Source organism: Myxocyprinus asiaticus, chromosome 29, assembly GCF_019703515.2.
Source record: "Myxocyprinus asiaticus isolate MX2 ecotype Aquarium Trade chromosome 29, UBuf_Myxa_2, whole genome shotgun sequence".
NCBI classification, from domain to species: domain Eukaryota; kingdom Metazoa; phylum Chordata; class Actinopteri; order Cypriniformes; family Catostomidae; genus Myxocyprinus; species Myxocyprinus asiaticus.
Window position 1 is genome coordinate 21,017,907 of NC_059372.1, and position 22,300 is coordinate 21,040,206.

At 40.4% G+C, this 22,300-nt stretch overlaps 2 protein-coding genes across 3 annotated transcripts in view; both read right to left on the minus strand.

Moving 5' to 3' along the window:
• LOC127419608 (hepatocyte nuclear factor 4-alpha-like) overlaps nt 1–7,271 on the minus strand; it is a 29,424-nt gene extending 22,153 nt beyond the window's left edge. The window contains exon 1 of the mRNA XM_051661139.1: nt 7,109–7,271. Coding sequence (XP_051517099.1) covers nt 7,109–7,157 — 49 coding nt within the window. The 5' untranslated portion in view covers nt 7,158–7,271. The remainder of the gene's footprint in view (nt 1–7,108) is intronic.
• A 3,475-nt stretch (nt 7,272–10,746) lies between these two features.
• Nucleotides 10,747–21,027, minus strand: LOC127419622 (peptidase inhibitor R3HDML-like). 2 transcript variants are annotated; one of them, XM_051661171.1, is made up of 6 exons: nt 20,505–21,027; nt 19,716–20,008; nt 18,895–19,013; nt 18,561–18,663; nt 11,529–11,644; nt 10,747–11,434 (listed from the first exon to the last, which is right to left on the minus strand). In XM_051661171.1, the coding sequence occupies exons 2-6, from the start codon at nt 19,977–19,979 to the stop codon at nt 11,290–11,292; spliced, it is 747 nt and encodes a 248-aa protein (XP_051517131.1). In that variant the 5' UTR covers nt 19,980–20,008; nt 20,505–21,027; the 3' UTR covers nt 10,747–11,289. The 2 variants fall into 2 exon arrangements, with proteins under 2 accessions (XP_051517131.1, XP_051517130.1); XM_051661170.1 differs by having other exon boundaries at nt 19,716–20,013.
• Nucleotides 21,028–22,300: the final 1,273 nt, after the last annotated feature.

Sequence of the window (22,300 nt, forward strand, 5' to 3'; positions counted from 1 at the left end):
CTTCCCACGGATCTCGATCTGGATGAAAGCATGAGAATTTTTTGTGCAAATCTTCTGTAAATTTGCACTTTCGTTTGGGCATTGTTTCCACTCAGCTGTCATTTGCTGCTACTGTCAAGCAACTGTTTGACGCCGAACACAGCAGCGCTTTGCGCGTTCGCGGAGAGATTGACAGGCAGGAATTTGGCCAATAGTTGCTGCAAGCCTCTTATAATCGACCAATTGGTGTGCGAGAAGGCGGGACTTACAAAAATATGCGCGCACACACAATGAAGTATTAGACAGATGCACATCATAATGCAACTAAAGCCGAATCCCGGACATTTTCGCAAATTTACAAATCCCGGCCGGACGCTTTTTTAAAGTCCGAAAAAGAGGACATGTCCGGGAAAAAGAGGACGTATGGTCACCCTAAAATATGTGGAACCACTAATGATTAAATCAAGTTCAGCCAAAGAGTTGTTTTTTTTTTTTTTTTTTTTTTCACACACAGAGTGTGTTATTCATTGTTTACAATAGTGTTAACTAATTCTAAGAAATACAGCTTTATTGTAAACTGTCACCTAAATCTGTTTGAATTTCCTTGCATTAGAAACAAAATATCAAACCAAGTTCACAAACAAATTATTCTAGATCTCAGCAATTACTTTTAATCAACTGATTAAAAGTTGTTTAGGTCATTTTAGTAGATGTATGAAATTTCCCTCATGTTCACACACGTCTTAGCAGAGTGACCACAGCTGTAGTTCATTTTGAATGGTATATTTATTGTTTTATAATGAAAAGTGTATTTTTATATATATACAAATACACTTTTCATATACTGTATATTATAAATATAATATATAAATACCTCTTGGTTTGATAACATGGTTGATATCTAATGGAATGACATTCATATAGGCTAATTTAAGTGTGGCTTGAATGTCCAAATACTTTTTGGAACCACTGTTAATATAGTTTATATATAGTGAGTGCAAAGTCAAATGTGTTTACTGCTGGAATAAAACAACCAAACTAAGATATTTTAAGAAATATATCTGAGTGTATCAAGATTTTAGTGTGCCCAGTCACCATCAATAAATGTAATGAAAACTGCTCCTGTTACTATTAAGCAGCTCCTCCATGTGGGCAAAACTATCTTTTACATCTATCTTTCAAATTCCTCCAGCCCTGCATGGACCTCACACAGACACTGAGGAGAACCACAGGCTCTACAGATTTATAGGTAAATATCAAATTGTTGCTTCTGGTATGCAGTGAGTATTTTCAAACTGTACCATTAAAATCTGAAGCTAAATGTGAGTCATAACAATTCTTTGGAAGCATTTTTGGTTTTAAAACATTATTATATTCCTGTATGTTTTCACTGTAAAACTGAATAATGACCTTACTTAGATTTTTAAGGCAATCAGTTTGCATGCGTTGTCTAAGTAAACATACTTATTTGGCTCAAGTAAAGTGAATTTAATTATTTAAGTGCAGCTAACTAGTTACAAGTAAACTTAACTCATCTATGGTTAACGAATAATTGTTTGTATTTAATCATTTAAATTGAGTTATGCCTCAAGTTTCACAGGGAAATTATGACTAGGTTAGCCATTGAGCACATGGATTCTCCTCAGTACGTATTAGTGCACATAAATATACACTTTGTTAAAGTACTTTATTTACATTTGAGTAGAGAAGAACAGCTTGAATTTTGGTGACTTTACACAGATCACAACTATCTACCAGCTACAACAAAACAACAACAATAGTCAAAAGAGCTAAAACTGTATTAATTCTTAATAACAATTATTGTATTTCTCATTAGTTCCCTTGTCTTGACAAAACATACATTATTTATTCATGCAAAAATGTCTTCTAGTATTCCACACAGCAGCAATATTGTATCTGATAATTTGTTTTTAGTAGAGCTTAAAGCTAAAGTTTAAGAACTGATATATTTGAGTTATGATTCCAAATGTGACATTTCAAGTATGTTTAAGTAGGACCACTTGATTATTTTTTATTAATTATAACTTTAGGGTTTACAGAGTAACAGTAACTTGACTTAAACTAATAAGAATAGTAAAAAATCAAGCTTAAGTTGAGTCAACTATTTTTTTTAATATTTTTTTTTAGATAACTATTAGTATTTAAACTGTTCGCTTCATTAGCATTCATTCAAGTTTCATTACTCTTTTTCATGTCTTGTTTCATCTTTTCAACAAACTGCAAGGAAATTGCACTGCTTTTCATGAACGCCACAACAACAACTCTCTCCGTTTAGCAGATAAACAAACTGCAGGGCCTCCCTTCATAGTCTTTTACACAGACTACTTTCACTAAAAGAGTGAATCTATGCAGCCCTCACACTCCTGTACCTGGTGTAGTGTTGAAGTACCCACTGCCATGTTCTTCATACATCCTGCACTTAGTGGTACTGAGAGCTGGCAGGCCCCTGCTCCTCAACCTCCTCCACACAACCGCCTGCCCATTCGGTCCTCTATGTGTATCTGTGAATGTGGGAGCCACTGTTCTCACTGCAACACACACGCTGACCGGCAACTCACCTAATCCCTTAATGCCTGTCACAATGAGATTTCACTGGGGGCTTGAGCACATGGTCTTATAGTGTCAAGTGTACAAATCGCATAATTCATATCTCGCACTCCTGATGCATCTGAACTCTACCACAAATGTATAGAAAACATAATTTCTGTTCCAAAAGCATTTTAAGGTATCATAAGCGAGCTTCCAATATGCAGCAAAATTACACTGCCTTCTAAAGTACCTTATTTACAGATTTGCACAATTTGCACATATATCCTTCATGGATAAGGCCATCACAGAATGCATTGTGACAAGCTCCATGGAAAAATTAATCCAAGACTGGTGACGAAGGCGAGAGAAATGTCAATTCTAAATATATTTATAAAAATAACAAAGATATTTTATTATTTACTGAAAAGTATAAGTTAGTTAAAAAAAAATATAATAAAAAATTTACTAGTTTAGCCAGTATTTGTGTTTGGTATATATTTTATATGGTTATTGAAGTGTCACTTGTTACCTTAGCAACAAGCTAATTTGTAACTCTATGGGAGTTAAAGGGACAGTTCACCCAAAAAATGAAAATTCTCTGATAATTTACTCACCCTCATGCCATCTGAGATGTGTATGACTTTCTTTCTTCTGCAAAACACTTTTGAAGATTTGTAGAAAAAGATCCAGGCTCAGCAGGTCCTTTGAATGGCAGAGGATGGTGATTAGATATTTGTAGGTCCAAAGAGCACAGATAGCCAGCATAAGAGTAATCCATCCTATCTCCAGTGGTAACATTAATGTCTTCTAAAGCGAATCGATCACTTTGTGTGCAAAAAACAACAATATTTAAGCACTTTTTAACTGTAAAAGATCACTTCCACTCAGGCGTTGACAGACGCAGACAGACACACAACCAGTGAGTCGAAGGAACGTGCCAACGCGCTTGCATCACAGGAGCACTCGGGTAAATTCTGCCATTCGTCATCACCTGACTGGAAGCAAACTTTTATAGTTAAAAAGTGCTTAAATATCATTCTTTTTCGCACACAAATTGATCAATTCCCTTTAGAAGACATTAATGTCACTGCTGGAGATAAAATGGATTACTGTTATGCTGACTATCTACAAATTTCTAATCACAATCCTCTCAGATTCTAAGGACCTGCTGAGCCTGGATCTTTTTCTACAAATCTTCAAAAGTGTTTTGCAGAAGAAAGAATGTTATACACATCTCAGATGGCATGAGGGTGAGTAAATTATCAGAGAATTTTCATTTTTGGGTGAACTATCCCTTTAATGGTGAGTTGAGACTCCAGTATGTGATTTGATTTAATTGATTCTGCTGCTTTTTGCAAAACTTCTCTAGAGCACAAAACAACACAGCATTTTTAGTCTATCATGTTTAGTTCAATCCACAATCCTCATATGCAGAAATTTTGTTATGCATTGTTATAGTATGGAAGTTGTGGATGTACTCTATATATTGAGGAGTCTGAAAGTCAACACTGAAAATCTGGGATTCCAAATTTAATTTAAAGGTCATTAAAGGTCAGATTTCCTTGCTTCCATTGAAGCACACAACATGCTCTTTGAAACATTCTCAAATCATGTTGGATAACATTGATCATCAGGTGTTGTACAAAATTGTGGAGTTCAGGCCAGCTCAAGTGCATGCTGTCATTAAAGCAAAAGGGTACCAAATACTATGAAATTCAGATATTCATGTTAATTTAAAAAAAATATATATTTTATTTTTTTACTTTTTAATCAAATTGTTATGCTGATCAAATATTTTGTAATGAAAAAATAGTATTACATTTGAAAAATGCTAAATTAAATTTTCAGTAGTGGATTTTTGGACCCCATGATATCTTGTAGCCTATATGGATTGTCCACTCTTATCCCAAGAGAGGTAAAAACTTGAGCAGGATAAGATTAAAAGTATAAAACATTCTGGAAATCTGGATGAAATTGCCTAATTCCAGGCCTGAACACCTCTCGAAACCTTGCTGCATGCTAAATAGAGATCAGTTTTTCTGTGAGCAGGAGAAAGAAACTCTTCTGAAATGACTATGGATAAGGAACACATTTTTCTAAAACTTAGAAAAAAGTTTATTGAAGGTGTTCTCCTTTTAGCAAAATTCCACTTACTATATATGGTTTCTGCTTGTTTTAGCCTTGAACAGCCTCTGAATCAACAATGGAGCCACTGGACCTCCACCACAAACTCATTTAGCATTTCAGGGCAAACAGAGGGCATGAGGTGTTCAAGAGCGCTTGTTGTTTTTACTTTCGAGGGAGATCCTTCTAAATTTGCAGGGAAACTATTTGTGCTGTTTGTAACAGTCAAGCAATTCATGCATCCCAGTCCTCATATGCAAGATACTTCCAAGATTTATTCAGCTGTAATATTATATTTTCTTAATGATCATTCTCAATGCAAGAGAGTCCTGCAGTATTTGGCCTTTATAAAAGCATAGTGATTGTGAATGATTCAGTTATGAGAGAGTCACACCACACTGAAACCTCTCATTAATTCTTTTTTCAATATCATTGTTGTATAAATAGGGAAGGTTAAAGCTAGCTGTTGTGGTTGCATAGAAAAAGTATTGGAAATTATGATAATAAGATTTTATGCATTAACATTAGGTAGTGCATAAGATATCATGAATCAACAACAATCATTTTTGTAGCATTTATTAATCTTGATTAATGTTTGTTTATAAATATACTGTTGTTCATTGTTAGTTTATAATGCATTCATTAACTAATGTTAAAATAGTTAGGTAACTCTTTACAATAAGGTTCTATTTGTTAACATTAGTACATTCATTAGTTATCATGAACCAACAATGAAAATTGTTTTTTATAGCATTTATTAATCTTTGTTAATGTAATTTATGAAAATAATGCATAACCAAATGTTAACATATACTTCTTCTAATTAAAAAAAAAAAAAAAAATAGAAGCAATATGTCAAAATTAACATTGAATACGATTAATAAATGCTGTTAAATTATTGTTCATTGTTAGACCATGTTAATTACTGTAGTTAACTAATGTTAACAAATAAAACCTTATTGTAAAGTGTTATTCAGAATTTATTAGCATGTGCAGAAATGAGCATTAACCAAGATTAATACTGTATATGCTGTACAATTATTTGTCATTGTTAGTTCATGTTAACTATTGAGTTATAATGAATATTATAATGATAATGTTTACAACCACATTGTAAATGTTACCAACTGTAAACAAAATAATAATAATTTTAAAAAAAAATGCTAATATGCTAATATACTAATATACTTGTGCCATATTCTAAATTATTCTGTGTCTGCTGCTACTTGGATTTACCTCAACAGTCCCTGACAGCATTCTGTGTCTACACAAAAAGACAGATAGAAAAGACAATGCCAAGACTATGCAACTGTAATATAAATGTTTTAGAATACACTAGAGCTACTCTGAGACAAACATGTAGCCATAAATACTCCACTAAGTTCATGCAAATGATGGCATATGATTATAATGCTATACTTGTTTAACAAAATGTATCAAAAGACACTTTGAGATGCTGAATTATGACATCAACTTCTTTAATATATGATTGTTAGAAAGTATATTTCAAGTGAGCAAGCCACCAGTTGCTGGCCACAAGGAGTTGACTGAAGCGGGTGTCGGTATATGTGACACACTGAACAAAGGTATGTCAAGTTTACTCAGACGTTTTGCATCCTATGTTGCTAAATGCAAAGCATTGTGCATTCATTCCTAAAACTAATGACGACATGTTAACTTCTTATTCTAAAGAATCACAGATGACCTATTGAATGTATGTGTTTATATTTTTTTCTATGTATGAATTGAAAATGTAAAAAAGGCAACCGAATGCTTAATTTAACTTTCAATTATATGTATAAGTTATGGGCCATTTTCATCTACAATTTTCAAAGATTTTTAAAAGGTCTTGACATAAATAGTAGCATATAGTATTTTCATTCAATCACAAACTGATCAAATGTATAGCTTGAATTTACTGTCACTTTGGATAAAAGTGTCTGCCAAATTCTTGAATGTAAACAAATGCATTGTCATGCAATTAAGAACTGAGATAGAATCAGAAGACTTTGTCTTGACACATGCAGAAAATCTTGCTGTATTTTCTAGCTACATTAAACAGCTGTATCCTTAAGACAACATCATGTCCGGTTTGGTGTGAAGACTAAAGCTTTAGAGATCATCTATAATGCTCGCTTTGTTCCAGTGCAGCACTTTATCCAGAGTACACTGAGTCATTAAACTACAGCGAGAAAAGAGGAACTTATGCCACTCTGTCCACACGATTAATCTCCCTCCTGCAAATAGGCCCTGTTTAGCACTCATCATGGAGTTGCCACACCTCCCAAATTACAGTTGTGCATGAAAAGCTCTCACGAATGGCGAAGATAGCTACCATATTGGATTAAATGTCAGAGAACAAAATGTCCATTCAACATCAGCAAGACGCCGCAGCGTTCCACAATTTTTTTTCTGAAAGCTGTTATCTAAAGAGTGGAAGAGATGGAGTACTTACCATATGGTAGATCCATATGGGTGTTAACCTGAGAGTTAACATTGACCATGTCGGTTCCTCTGCTCCCCACAACTATATTTGAGTGTTTTTTCTCTATTATGTTTAAAAATTGAGGAATAAACACATATAAGTTTTGCACAGCCCACTGTGTTTCTGGGGAAGGTGTTGCTGGCGCAAGGTAAGGCCGGTACTCCTGTTATCTTATTGATTTTCCTAATCTGGGCAAATGTGGGTGGAGAGGTTAAACAGTAACCAAGCTTGTATAGAGACCAATCCATATGACAGCTGTAGCTATGGTAACAAGATGATAGAAACTCAAATAGACAGTTTGTTATAATTTTTTCTTCATTTCTCCAAGTCTGCATCTATTTTTCAACAATTGTCATATTCGGAATGGATTATTAATGGTAGGAAGTGCTTTGTTTAGTTAGGCAAGAGGAAATGGGGAAGGTGTGTGAGAAAAGAAAGGAGTGGAGAGTTTGCACATACTTTTTTATGTATTCTGATTTGTCAGAATCCCATTACTTTGATAATAACTTGAGACAGTCGTATCAGATGCTATAGATTCCTGTAATTATTTGTCATTTGCCTTTTTCTTTCTGAAATTGAATTGCAGTTCAATAATTTAATGGTGAGTCTTCTGGAATAATCTAGGTGCCTCACTAAAGTGGCTTGATTGTAATTGTAATCCCATCCCTGGTTGTGATAAAACTAGAAACCTTTGTTTGCAGATCAGATTCTTATCCATTAGACCACTACCAATTTCAATTGTTTACAGCTTGTGTATAGACATGGGGTCATAAACTGCATAAGTAAATTAACTGACTTTTTTCTTCGAAAATAATGGATACAGTGTGTTAGATTCAACAGCTTTTCCCACGAATATAATGTGATGCTTTCAGACAGAAGTATAGCATTACACTACTCTACTGTTGCTTTCACTTTCAAGTAACTTCATGGGAAAGTGGTTATTTTGAAATTTTATATTCTTCCCACATTTGTCACACTGCTAAGACATCAGGCATGGTCACATAAAATCACATTACTAGCCCTACATTTTGCAAAATGATTTAAACATAGCTCGTTGTACGCAACTCTGCACTTTCATGGTGAAATGAACACTAGAGGTACAACAACAATTACTTTTATTCACTTTCACACAATTCACATGTAAAATAGCAGTTTATCAGTTTCTTCGCTCTGTTTCTCACAGAATGCTATCTTATGACAACAAAACACTTTTACTATAGCGCTTGACTTGCTAGGCAATACATTTTAATGTTTGCATTACATAACCAACTACATTTACAAGCTTGTTCAAGTGCGATCAAATTGCGCGGTAGCTCAAATGATTCAGCGTTACACTTTCGACGCAAAAGACTGAGGTAAGAGTCCTGAAGAGCATGCGAGTCAAGATCTGAACCAAAAGTGTCATAGAAGCTATTGCACTTTTCATCTCGCATTTGCTTTTTATGACACTATTGGTTTGGTTTAGGTTCAAGGTTTAAGGTAGGGTGGTTGTTTTGTTGATTTAAACTCGATAGAGCATTAACTTTAAAGGGGTCATGTAATGAGGAATACATTTTTTCTTGATATTTTGACATATAAGAGGTCATTCTACTTTAATAAGATACTGTAAATTTCAGAGCTCAAAACTTAATCCCCAATGCAATAAAAGCATTTATTGAAACCAAGCTGCAAAAACACCTTGTTCTTTACTTCCGCAACTTCATGACGTCACTAGGAGGCTCATTAATTCATGACCGCCTCTAAAGCAACAACATCAACTCCTACTTTACATCATCACACCCTTGGCCCTGTCCACTAGTGCTCAGTTCGTAAACAGAGAGAAAGAGCAGGACAGACAAGCCTAGTGTGGCATAACTATTCCTGAACACCAAAGGGGACCCATCTGGACTATTTTACATTATTTTTGTATATAAACATGCACTAGACAAACATCTTTGACCATTGCCATGTATTTTTCATCGCTTTTCAAAGACGCAGTATCAAGTTACAACTCTGGAAAGGAGACCCCATTCTGTTTCATTTGGCTGCACTGCATCTTGCTGTTTTGAGCACAGATGCATCTTGGATGAGTGCTAGCGCCCATGTGAGCGATTTTTTTATTGTTGGTATATGAAAACATGCATTACACTAGATGGACTTCTTTGACTGTTTTGATGTGAACATCAGTGCAGGATGATACTGTATGTGTGTGCGTCATATAGATGTGTCTTCGTTTTATTTCTGCGTGGACTGTATTTTTGTTTCGACTCATATCATCATGGATTGCTTGTGAACCAGTCACAGTTTGATTCAAGCTTTGCAAAGGAACTGTTATTGAAGGATGGGGCAGTTAAAAGCACTATTGGACCCAATCGCAAAACTGTAAGTAAACAGTTTTATTCATGAATGTTTCAAATGTTTTCAAATGTTTGATAGTTTATAGTTTAATATATTTGGATGCAATGTTTTGGATGTTCGTTCCATGTAAACCCAGAATTTTTGTTTAATAATTTTGTGGAGCTTGCTCATTCTTTTCCGGTTGAGTTTAAAAAATGGCTGTATTTGAAGGGATGCACGATGTTAGCCAATCATAACAGTAGGCGTGTACCAAAACAGAGCGTTTCAGACAGAGGACCAGAGACAGGGTGGAAAATGATTATATATTACTAAATTATGACTGTTTTGGTGGAGAAAAAAACTTTACTAACATTATCAGTGGACCCCAGGGAAGATAATACAGTTATTGAAAAAGAATATGTCATGACCCCTTTAAAATTTTGATCTGTTTTTCATTTCACATTTGCTTATATGACACTATTGGTTAGGTACAGTAGGTTTAGGGAAGAGAGGTAGGTTTTTGTTTATTTAAAACTCAATAGACCATTTACCTAAAAAACCTCATCTGTTTGGGAGAATATTTTACTAGCTTTTAGCGCCACACAGTCAGCATTTCCCCTCTGAACTGGCTATATGTGTAATGAACAATGAAATATCATTATGTAAAAATGTCGCCACAGTCCTTAATTATGTGCATCCATTAGGCTTATTATACTGCAATGTGCATATTCAAGAGCCAACTGATTGAGGCCCTATGTCCCTACATTACTGCAAATTAAATGATTAGTGGCATATTGCACTATTTCAGATATATTCCATGTTTTATTATTCATCCAAATGATTGCAATTGCCGTTAAGTATTCCCAATACTTTACATTGAATTGGAGACAGTGGTCCTGCTCTTGTGTTTATGGCTTTATACGCCTTTTTAGTTCTGGTTTACAGCATATCTGGATTGTTTAGGTGAACTGAGCACATTAATGAGGTCTAGGACTATAATTGCACTGTCCTACAGGAGATACCCCTAAATCTAAAATAAATTGCTGTAAATTATAAATGATTCTCTGATAGGTGGTTATTTATTTTGCCATTGGCTATGTGCCTACTGTGAAGGTGTTGGCAACAGCCTGTAGGAGACATGTATGTGTTATGAGTGAAAATGTAAATAAAAGGTCTGTTTTTATGAGGACAAATGTGTTGACAATGTAGTCATGTCCTCTGCATGAAATGAGTGCAGTACACATTTCGAAAAGATAGTAACTTGGAAACCAGTGAACACAATACGTTTCCCAATCTAAAGAAAATTTATTACCTGCACAGAAAGGCAGAATAAAAGAAAGTGCTTAACTCTCAATGTGAACTGTCATTGCAATGCAGCTAAGTACAAAAAAGATAGGTAAAACAGTGCAAACAGTCCATGGCATTGGAAAAGAAAAACAATGAACATAAAAACAACACAAAGAAGATAAAAAAGAAATATACAAAATTTGTCAGAAATAAGGGTTAATGACACAACAGTTGACTCAATGTGGTCATTAGGGATAATTGGACCAACTTTTGATTCATTGCACATTTTACAGCAGTTCAGTGCTGTTCAGTTGTTTAAGATATCCATTGAATAATTTGCTTCTTGAAGAAATGCATCATGAAATGTATGTTTTAGTGGTTTTCTATTATATAAGAAAATGTTTAGTAAAAATACATACACCTTACACCATAAAGTGAAATATGTACCTTATAGTTAGCTCATTTGTAAAATATTTTTCTTTAAAATTATTTGATTTATAATAATGGAAGAAAAAATTTGTAAATGTTTCCTGCTGAGTGTGAACAATTTATAAGCTTTTGAAACCATTTATATTTTTTCTGGATTTTGATCTAGAGTCACACTGGTTTTTATTGCATGAACCTCCATAACTTGAAGGACATGCAGAGCATGGTTTTCCTGACTTATATGGAGCTTCTCCTACCCAGTTACCCCTAGAAGAAAAGTACCAATATGAGGGGATTTGATTACTTTCATTCTGCTTATGCATTATGCCTTAAAATGATTTTGATACAGAATTATTCTTACTTGATAGAATAGTTGCAAACCAATAAGGTGGCTTGTTTCCACATACTCCCAAATACATATATGTTTGAACACCTGTTGGTAGCACACCCAATCTTATTGCTGCTGGCCCACACCATCTGAAACACAGCCATTACTAATATTAATGTCCTACATATCGCTGAGTTATCATTGAAATATAATGTATGTTACATTTATATTATGAGATAAACAAAATTCTTTTTGCTCAGATACACTGGCGGCCAAAAGTTTGGAATAATGTACAGATTTTGCTCTTTTGGAAAGAAATTGGTACTTTTATTCACCAAAGTGGCATTCAACTGATCACAATGTATAGTCAGGACATTAATAATGTGAAAAAATTACTATAACAATTGAACTACTTCAAAAAGTTCTCATCAAAAAATCCTCCACGTGCAGCAATGACAGCTTTGCAGATCCTTGGCATTCTAGCTGTCAGTTTGTCCAGATACTCACGTGACATTTCACCCCACACTTCTTGTAGCTCTTGCCATAGATGTGACTGTCTTGTCGAGCACTTCTCACACACCTTACAGTCTAGCTGATCCCACAAAATCTCAATGGGGTTAAGATCCATAACACTTTTTTCCAATTATCTGTTGTCCAATGTACGTGTTTCTTTGCCCACTCTAACCTTTTCTTTTTGTTTTTCTGTTTCAAAAGTGGCTTTTTCTTTGCAATTCTTCCCATAAGGCCTGCACCCCTGAGTCTTCTCTTTATTGTTGTACATGAAACTGGTGTTGAGCATGTAGAATTCAATGAAGCTGTCAACGGAGGACATGTGAGGCATTTCTCAAACTAGAGACTCTAATGTACATATCCTCTTGTTAGTTGTACATCTGGGCCTTCCACATCTCTTTCTATCCTTGTTAGAGCCAGTTGTCCTTTGTCTTTGAAGACTGTAGTGTACACCATTGTATGAAATCTTCAGTTCCCTATCTGTCACTCACTCGACGTTGTGTCGATGTAGTGACACTAGGGGTCACACTTGGGAGCCCCAAACACCTCTGCTTTTTTTAAAAAAGGCCAATGAGAATTGGCGAGTGGAATTTGCATGCCACACCCCCGGACATACGGGTATAAAAGGAGCTGGTATGCAACCACTCATTCAGATTTTTTCTTCGGAGCCGAGCGGTTCTATTCATTGAGCTGAATTCATCCGCCGAGATCATTCACCTCTCTCTGCTGGATTTTACGGCGCATTTCAGCGGCTTCTCCCCCTCTGCATCTGTGGTTTGCAGAGAACGCCCCTGGGTGCTTCGGCAGAACATTTAAAAGAGTATATTCTAAAAGAGTATATTTTCTTTCTGAAAGAGCGGCACACACGTAATGTCTTTTTAAAGACACGTCTTTTTAAAGATGCCTTTCCGTTTGTGTGTTATTCCTGGTTGCGGTCGTTATCCCTCTGCTTCCGATGGCCACAATCGCTGTCTTACGTGTCTGGGCACTGCCCTTGCGGAGATATTGTGTGTGGATGAGTCATGTCCTCATTGCGAGAACATGACCATGGCAACGTTGCGGTCGCGGCTTGCTTTCATAAGAAAGAAAGCCACCCCAGCGGCTCCCCGCACCGGTCCTTCTACCTACAGGTTTGAGGCCGCATCAGTTAGCACTGGGAGCGATTTGGGGACATCAATGGGACCACCTCCGCCGGGTATCCCCCCACAGACCTCCCATACCCCAGCACTCTTGCTTGCCCTGATCGGGCTCTCGCACGAGACCGGCGGCTCGTCTCAGCGTGAGTTCGACTTCTCGTTCGGAGCTCCGGAAGACAATGAGTTATCGAGTGCAGCATCGGAGAGTGGGCTCGTCCAGTCTGACGCAGAGGCTTCGGCTCGGCTTCCTCCTTCGGGAACAGTCGCCCAGCCTCATGCCGACGCGGAAATGACAGACATGCTTTCCCGGGTGGCCGCGAGCGTTGGGCTAGAGTGGAACCCTCCACTCTCCCCTGAACCCTCGCGGCTTGATGATCGGTTCCTGGGCATGGGGCGCCAGCCACACCCCGCCCCTGTTCCTTTCTTCCTGGAAGTGCATGAGGAGCTGACAAGATCATGGGAGGCACCTTTTACTGCCCGGTCCTGGTCTTTCAGCTCCCCCGCTCTCGCTTCCCTCGATGGCGGAGTGGCCAGGGGGTATTCGGTGATCCCCCAGGTGGACAAGGCACTTGCGGTGCACTTGTATCCGCAGAGCACCGCCACCTGGCGTGGGCACCCAAAGCTCCCATCCAAGGCCTGTAGGTTTACGTCATCCCTAATGGCTGGAGCCTATGGTGCCGCTTGACAAGCCACCTCCGCCCTGCACGCCATGGCTCTCCTGCAAGTACACCAAGCCAAGGCACTAAAAGTACTGCACGAGGGTAGTTCTGACCCGGGATTGATGCAGGAACTGCGCTCGGCGACCGACCTCGCTCTCCGGGCGACAAAGGTCACGCCGCGGTCTCTCGGGCAGGTGATGTCCACCCTGGTGGTCCAGGAGCACCACCTTTGGCTCAACTTGGTCGAGATGGGAGAAGCGAACAAGGCATGGTTCCTTGATGCCCCCATTTCCCAGGTTGGCCTGTTTGGCGACGCCGTTGAGGACTTTGCCCAGCAGTTCTCGGCAGTGAAGAAGCAGACAGAGGTTTTACAACACATCCTGCCCCGGCGCAGCTTGAGACACCACACCCTGTCTGCTCGTCGCCAAGGGAGTCCTCCTGCAGCACCGGCTCTGCCGCAGCCCACCCCCGTGGCCCAGCTCCGGCGTTGAGCCATCCGCAGGAAGCAGACGCCACACATCTCGCGGCCGGCCCCTAAGAACCCGAGGAAGGCTTCGAAGCACCCCCGAGACAGGCGACCCAGGGGCGAGGAGATCCACTTCTCTGGGGTTGGTCAACAGAACACTCCATCCCCCGGTGGAGGGCCGGGAGGAGAATCTTTTGTCGCCGCATGCCCAGGAGGCTGCGGCACCCAAAAGCCTGACAAAAGAATGGTTCCCTTGTCCCCTGGGTCACATATTCGGTGCGCATGGCCGTCGTCATGTCCACCGTCCCATTTTGGAAGGTATGGCGCTCCAGCAGTGGACCCCCTGCCCCTGTGCGCCCAGCTGTGGCACAAACATGCCCACACGGGATTGGTTCCAGTGGACTACGAGGACGAGATTCCTCCTCCCCCCTCCTCGACCAATCTTATGGTGGGCGGCAGGAGCCAGGTAACTGCTTCGATGTCCCTGGACTCAGCACAGCCACAGGGCTCGAGTCCTCTCAAGTGGCACCTCAAGCTCCGTCCCACCACGAGGCCCCACCCGCCCGTACGTCTAACGTGATCATTCCCTTTGTCCCCCTCGCCCGGAGTTTGGGCGCATGGCTAGCGCTTTCCAACCCGTTGCGATGGCTGACCCGGACCATCCGACTCGGCTACGTGATTCAGTTCGCCAGGCGCCTGCCCAGGTTCAGCGAGTCCACTTCACCTCGGTGAAGGGTGACAACACCACTACCTTGCGTGCAGAGATCACGACCCTCCTGCGCAAGGGCGCGATTGAGCCTGTCCCTCCAGCCGAGATGAGGAAAGGGTTCTACAGCCCTTACTTCATTGTACCAGAGAAAGGCGGTGGGTTGCAACCAATCCTGGACTTGCGAGTACTGAACTGGGCCTTGCACAGACTCCCGTTCAAGATGCTGACGCAAAAACGTATTCTAGCGAGCGTCCGACATCTAGATTTGTTCGCGGCAGTAGACCTGAAGGACGCATACTTCCACGTCTCGGCCCTACCTTGACACAGACCCTTCCTGCGGTTTGCTTTCGAGGGCCAGGCGTACCAGTACAAGGTCCTCCCCTTCGGCCTGTCCTTGTCCCCTTGTGTCTTCACAAAGGTCGCGGAGGCAGCCCTTGCCCCGCTAAGGGAAGTGGGCATCCACATTCTCAACTATCTCGACGACTGGCTGATCTTAGCTCACTCTCGAGAGTTGCTATACGCACACAGGTACCTCATGCTCTGGCACCTCAGCTGACTGGGGCTTCAGGTCAACTGGGAAAAAGCAAGCTCTCCCCGGTTCAGAGCATCTCTTTTCTCGGTCTGGAGTTGGACTCAGTCTCGATGACAGCGCACCTCATGAATGAGCGAGCACAGTTGGTGCTGAACTGTCTGAAGGCATTCAGATGAACAGCGGTTCCACTGAAACACTTTCAGAGGCTCCTGGGGCATATGGCATCCTCAGCGGCGGCCACACCGCTCGGGTTGATGCAAAAGAGACCGCTTCAGCACTGGCTTTGGACTCGAGTCCCGAGATGGGCATGGCGCTGCGGGACACACCGCGTGACCTTCACGCCAGTCTGTCGCCACCTCTTCAGCCCTTGGACCAACCTGGCATTTCTACGGGCAGGGGTTCCCTTAGAGCAGGTCTCCAGGCGCATCGTGGTTACAACAGATGCCCCCAAGACAGGCTGGGGCGCTGTATGCAATGGGCACTCAGCCGCCGGTTCTTGGACTGGCCCGTGGCTGCGTTGGCACATCAACTGCCTAGAGTTGTTGGCAGTACTGCTTGCCTTGCGGAGGTTTTGATCCAGGGCAAGCACATGTTGGTCCGGACAGACAACACAGCGACGGTAGCTTACATCAACCGCCAAGGCGGTCTACGCTCCCATTGCATGTCAAAACTCGCCTGCTGTCTCCTCCTCTGGAGTCAGCAGTGCTTCAAGTCGCTACGAGCCACTCACATCCCGGGCGACCTCAACACCGCAGCGGACGCGCTGTCACGCCAGGTTACCCTCAGGGGAGAGTGGAGTCTCCACCCTCAGGTGGTCCAGCTGATTTGGAGTCGATTCGGTCGAGCACTGGTAGACCTGTTTGCTTCCCGGGAATCCTCCCACTGCCCGCTTTGGTACGCCCTGACCGAGGCACCTCTCGGTATAGATGCGTTGGCACACAGCTGGCCCCCTGGACTATGCAAGTATGCGTTTCCTCCACAGACCCTGTGAAAGATCAGGGAGGACTGGGAGCAACCAGACCTCTGAAATCTCCACGTCTGGCCTTTGGACGGGACGCGGCGGACTTAAGTGGCTTACCGCCCGCGGTGGTAGACATGATCACTCAGGCTATGTCTCCCTCTATGAGGCGCCTGTATGCCTTGAAGTGGCGTCTGTTCGCTAAGTGGTGTACTTCCCAACAGGAAGACCCCCAGTGATGCGCAGCCGGATCGGTGCTTTCCTTCCTGCAGGAGAGGTTGGAGGGGTGGCTGTCCCCCTCCACCTTGAAGGTGTATGTAGCCACTATTTCGGCTCATCACGATGCAGTAGATGGTAAGTACTTGGGGAAGCACGACTTGATCATCAGGTTCCTGAGAGGCGCTAGGAGGTTGAACCCCTCTAGACCACGCCTCATTCCCCCATTGGACCTCTCTGTAGTCCTTCAGGGTCTACGGGGAGCTCCCTTTGAGCCCTTGGAGTCAGCTGAGCTTAAGGCACTCTCTTTCAAGACTGCCCTCCTGACTGCGCTTACTTCCATCAAGAGGGTAGGGGACCTGCAAGCATTCTCTGTCAGCTTGGAGTTTGGTCCGGGTTACTCTCACGTGATCTTGAGACCCCGACCGGGCTATGTGCCCAAGGTTCCCACAACCCCTTTTAGGGATCAGTTGGTGAACCTGCAAGTGCTGCCCCAGGAGGAGGCAGACCCAGCCTTAGCATTGCTGTGTCCGGTGCGAGCTTTACGCATCTATTTGGATCGCACACAGAGCTTTAGAAGCTCCAATCAGCTCTTTGTCTGCTTTGGTGGACAACGGAAAGGAAGCGCTTTCTCCAAACAGAGGATCGCCCACTGGGTCATTGACGCAATCTCTATGGCATATCAAGCTCAGGACGTGCCACCCCCTGCAGGGTTACGAGTCCACTCTACCAGGAGTGTGGCGGCCTCCTGGGCCCTGGCCAGTGGCGCCTCTTTGGCATACATCTGCAGAGCAGTGGGCTGGGCAACACCCAACACCTTTGTGAGGTTCTACAATCTCCGGGTTGAGTCAGTTTTGTCCCGTGTAGTGGCAGGCACAAGCAGGTAAGTTCCGGGACAGCTGGCCGGGTGTACTGCTTGCGCATAGCGCCTTTCCCCTCCCTTGAGGGGAAGACGTGCACTCTTGACTCCCAGTCGTGTTCACAGACTGTGATCCCTGGATGACGTCCTCCTTAGCCCTGTGGCAGTCGAGTTTGCGGAGAAACCTGTACCTGTACTGAGGTAGGTGCTCCGCATGCGGTGGTTCTCCATAGGTAACCCCATGTGTTATATCTTCCGTAAAATCATTTCCCTCTTGGTAAACTACGTCACCATGCCTGTAGAAAATCCTCCCCCCTTGGGTAGGACCTATCATGCGACTCTCCACATGACATACTTCCGACAAGACTCGGTAAGACCATGTGATGTATTTCCACTTGAAGTACCCCCCCCCCCCCCCCCCCCCCCCGACGTGGACACTCGTGTCTCATTCCCTCCATCAGGGAACAGAGGTTACGAAAGTAATGAAACTTTTTTGGCAATTTCAAGCATTGTATAGCCTGCATTCCTCAAACCAATGATTGACTGACAACTTTCTAGAGAAAGCTGCTTCTTTTTTTTGCCATTTTTACCTAATATAGACCTTAAGACATGCCAGTCTAGTGCATACTGTGGCAACTCAAAAACAAGCACAAAAACAATGTTAAGCTTCATTTAACGAACCAAATAGCTTTCAACTGTGTTTGGTATACAATGGCAAGTGATTTTCTAGTACCAAATTAGCAAATTAGCATGATTACTCAAGAATAAGGTGTTGGAGTGATGGCTGCTGGAAATGGGCCTGTCTAGATTTGATCAAAAATTACTTTTTTCAAATAGTGATTTTTACATCAATAATGTCCTGACTATAATTTGTGATCAGTTGAATGCCACTTTGGTGAATTAAAGTGCCAATTTCCTTCCGAAAAAGCAAAATCTGTACATTATTCCAAACTTTTGGCCACCAGCGTAGGTCCACTGACAAAAGGGTTTGTAAAATGCTTATTGATTTTGGAGACACACCTGAGTATAGTGTGAACAGACAAATCCACTGCATCCGTTGGGGTGGGAGAAAGAGTGTCTTTCATCGTACCAGGATCGTACCAGCTCAATGACTGATCTGTATCTGCAAGAGGAAATAAATTGTACCATTAATTGTCTTCCCCATGATATCAGAACGATAATTACAAGCATATTCAGAATATGATAACACTACATATAGATTTGATGTAGAATTGACAGATGGGATCTTAAATAATCATTCCATGCTAACAGTAAATGGAAAAATTTGCAGCCTAGGCTAGTATATATATATATATATAAGATAGCACCATGGCATTACTTTTTTGTAATGTACCTTCCAGAGATGATGGACAAGTTCTGTCCTGTATGCCGCATAATATGGGGTGGTCCATGATCCCACATGCACTGAGAAGCCCAAGACTCTGCAGATTTAGCCAGTCTCTCATCCCACACCTCGCCAAGGAGAAAGAATGGATTATAAAAATAATTAATTCAGTTAAATTGAGGGGCAACCACAGACTGTCCTGAAATGTTGCATTCAGGAAAAAAAACTAATAATGTTTATCTTTAATCGTTTAGTATGCAACGTACAGTACATACACAAAAACACTGTTTTTTCAACATAGAAACACAAATAATAATAATAATTATTATTATTAATACTATTATAACTACAATAATAACGATAATAATGATAATAATAATAATAATAACAATAATAAATAAATACATATTTATTTTAATAAATAAATAAAAATAATGATGATGATTATCATAATAATTATCATAATAATTATAATTTGTATTATTATAAATAATTGTAATTGATAATAATAATAATAACTAAACAAATAATAATGACAACAATGATAATAATGAACAATAATAATAACAACACAAACAGAGAAACATAAATTATAATGATGATGATGATAATGATGATGGTAATTAGACAAATAATAATAATGATAATAATAATAATCACAATAATAATAATTATTATTATTATTACTATAATTAATTAAACTAGCAGTAATAATAATAATTAGTAGTAGTAGTAGTAGTAGTATTTGTAACATAAATAATAATTATTTAAATTAAATTTTAAATACTAATTAATTACGCCAAAAATCAAACAAACAAAAAAATTCCTACCATGTATTCCATATTGGCTGCGGATGGAAAGACCTGTGAGCGAACGCGGTTGTGATAATCCAGTATTGCCATCATATCTCTGCTGGAGATGTAGCGTTTCCATCGGTCTCGAGGTGCACTGATGTCGCTCCTGTTCCTAACGTTCAGCGGAGCCACAATGGAAACATCATCTGGTGAGCTGTTGACCGCCAGTGATGCTGTCGTGCACGGCAATGACCACAAGATGACAGCAAAGAACAAATGAGCCCATGCCAAATTCATCATTCAGCCTTCTGCCAGGTTGGCTACAGGTGCTGTACTTGTGAAAGAAGTATTCGGTGTCATCAGTTGCCCACTGCATTACTATAAGCCAGTAAAATATTACTAAAACTTAGTAATGAAACGGTCCCTGCAAACTACAGCTTAATGCGGTACATAGCAGCTTAATCATGCCATTTCTGATCTATGCTAAACGATAACAGATCTGAAGCTGTAACCGAAGCAATGCACGATGATATGACTGGATATAGTAGCAAACTAATAGACAGGCCACTTTAAAATAAATAAATAAATAAATAAATAAATATTTCAACATACGTAACTAACTGTCATACAATGATTTATACAAGGTCATAACAGTCCATTTAATCCCCTCACTAGACTTCGAAGTTATTATTTATATGACTGTCTTAACTTTGGAAGAAAAAATGCATCAGCAAAGACTGTCAAATAAACTTATATTTGAAAACATTACAAATTATTTCTAATCTCATCATTTTTAGTTTTTCAAGAGAATATTATGGTATATACTTATGGATGTTTTCATGCAGTCTGAAGAAAGTGGGAGTCTTCAGCTGGAGTGGTCTTCACAGCACAAACCTTGACGAGTGATTGCAGCACTTTCGCACAGCCCGGAGAACAGCTGAATAGATCTCCACTTAAACTCTGGCCTTTGCAAACAACTTCATTGATATGTGTGGCAGGGAACTTTAACTGGACCAACTCTCTGAGGCTATTTGACGTAGAAGAAAAGCCCCTGTCTCTTATTCTACCCCCAGCCTTAAAAGGTCAACTGTTCAGCCAGCTGGTCTCCAAGCTGGTCTAGCTAGTCTCCAAAACCCATTTAAAACCTTTAACACAGACCAGCCAAACCAGCTTGGGCAGGTTGGGACACCAGTTGGCTGACCAAGTTGGCTGACCATCTTAACACCAGCTTTGGTAGGCTTAAAAGGTTACTTCAGCTTAAACCAGCTAAGACCATCAAACCACTTTAGGCTGGTCTAAGCAGCTTGAACCTCTGTTTTCATTTCTTATGGTATATAGCATCCTTTGAACAGCAGCATATACTAGTAAGTTATATGCTAACAACAAGATACCATACAGTATTTGTACAGGTAAATTGAATGGAAATGAAATCATATCAGACATTTACATATCAGTTTATTAATGATGAATGCCATTTATTAGCACTCTGGCTAGCTGAAGGCCCCTCATATTCAAGCTTGTGCATTGTAAATGGCACACGTCATTCAGAATGCATGAAGTGGCATCAAATGGTAAATCTTAATCAAAACATATGGCTTTTTACAAATTGTTGATACTTGTCCATAAAGTTTACTATTAATTGTTCTTTTAAATCTTTTAAAGCTTTGGTTGGCATGGGCCTTAATATTCCTTGCAAAATTAAATATTATTAAATAAAACAAATTGAAAAAGCACAGGCAAGGATATTGTTAAAGGGAGGGAATTGTTCCATTAATCAAAGGCCAACTTATAAAGTCATAGTCAAGACAGCACATTTTCCCAGCTGTGTCGGATTCCATGAAGGATGTGTAATATCTCCAGTCTCTGGGCAGTGCCAATATACACGCCACAACTTTCCTGAACAGGGTCATTGAAAGCACTGAGTTTCAGATTCAGTACTATGGGACAGTTATTTTTAATATCTGCCTCAGCAAAATATGTCAATAAAGTAGTTTGTGTTATTACCCAGTAATATAATTTTATATATACCACACAATTGTTATAGCTTGTTTTACCCGCAATATAAAGGAAAACTATGGAAATATAGCTGGGTGTTTCTTCAACTTTGGACTAGTCCTGTGTACCTTAAGAAATTAAAGTATCATTAAAACATTTTGCACACACTCAAATGTCATTACCATAACTTAATTGAATTATAAAAAGTTTTTACACACAATTAAATAAGTCAGTTTCACTGAGACAAGAAAATGTAGGTGGATTAGGTCAAATGAATGTACAATAGCTTTCCTTGATGTGAATTAAAAAAAATTCATAAAATAACACTTCCTCTTCACATCCAGTCCCATGCAAAGACGAAGCTGCCCGATTCCAGCCTTGCTGAAGCACCTCCACCTGGGTGTCTAATAGTTAGACAGAGACCTGGAGAGGCCTTCAAGCGACAGTGTCTCACACCCACTGTGAAATTTGGTAGAGCATCGGTGATGATCTGGGGGTGCTTCAGCAAGTCTGGAATCGGGCAAATTCGTCTTTGTGAAGGACGCATGAATCAAGTCAAGTGCAAGGTTATCCTGGAAGAAAACTTGCTTCCTTCTGCTCTGAAAATGTTCCCTAACTCTGAGGAT

What these genes read in the sequence shown, in the direction of transcription:
- LOC127419622 (XM_051661171.1), bottom strand. Translation starts at nt 19,979, where the DNA reads ATGATGAATTTGGCATGGGCTCATTTGTTCTTTGCTGTCATCTTGTGG. An exon ending in TCTGTTCACACTATACTCAG is followed by an intron (nt 11,645 to 18,560) that starts GTGTGTCTCCAA and finishes GCTGTGTTTCAG; the next exon opens with ATGGTGTGGGCCAGCAGCAA. An exon ending in GTTTGCAACTATTCTATCAA is followed by an intron (nt 11,435 to 11,528) that starts GTAAGAATAATT and finishes CTTTTCTTCTAG; the next exon opens with GGGTAACTGGGTAGGAGAAG.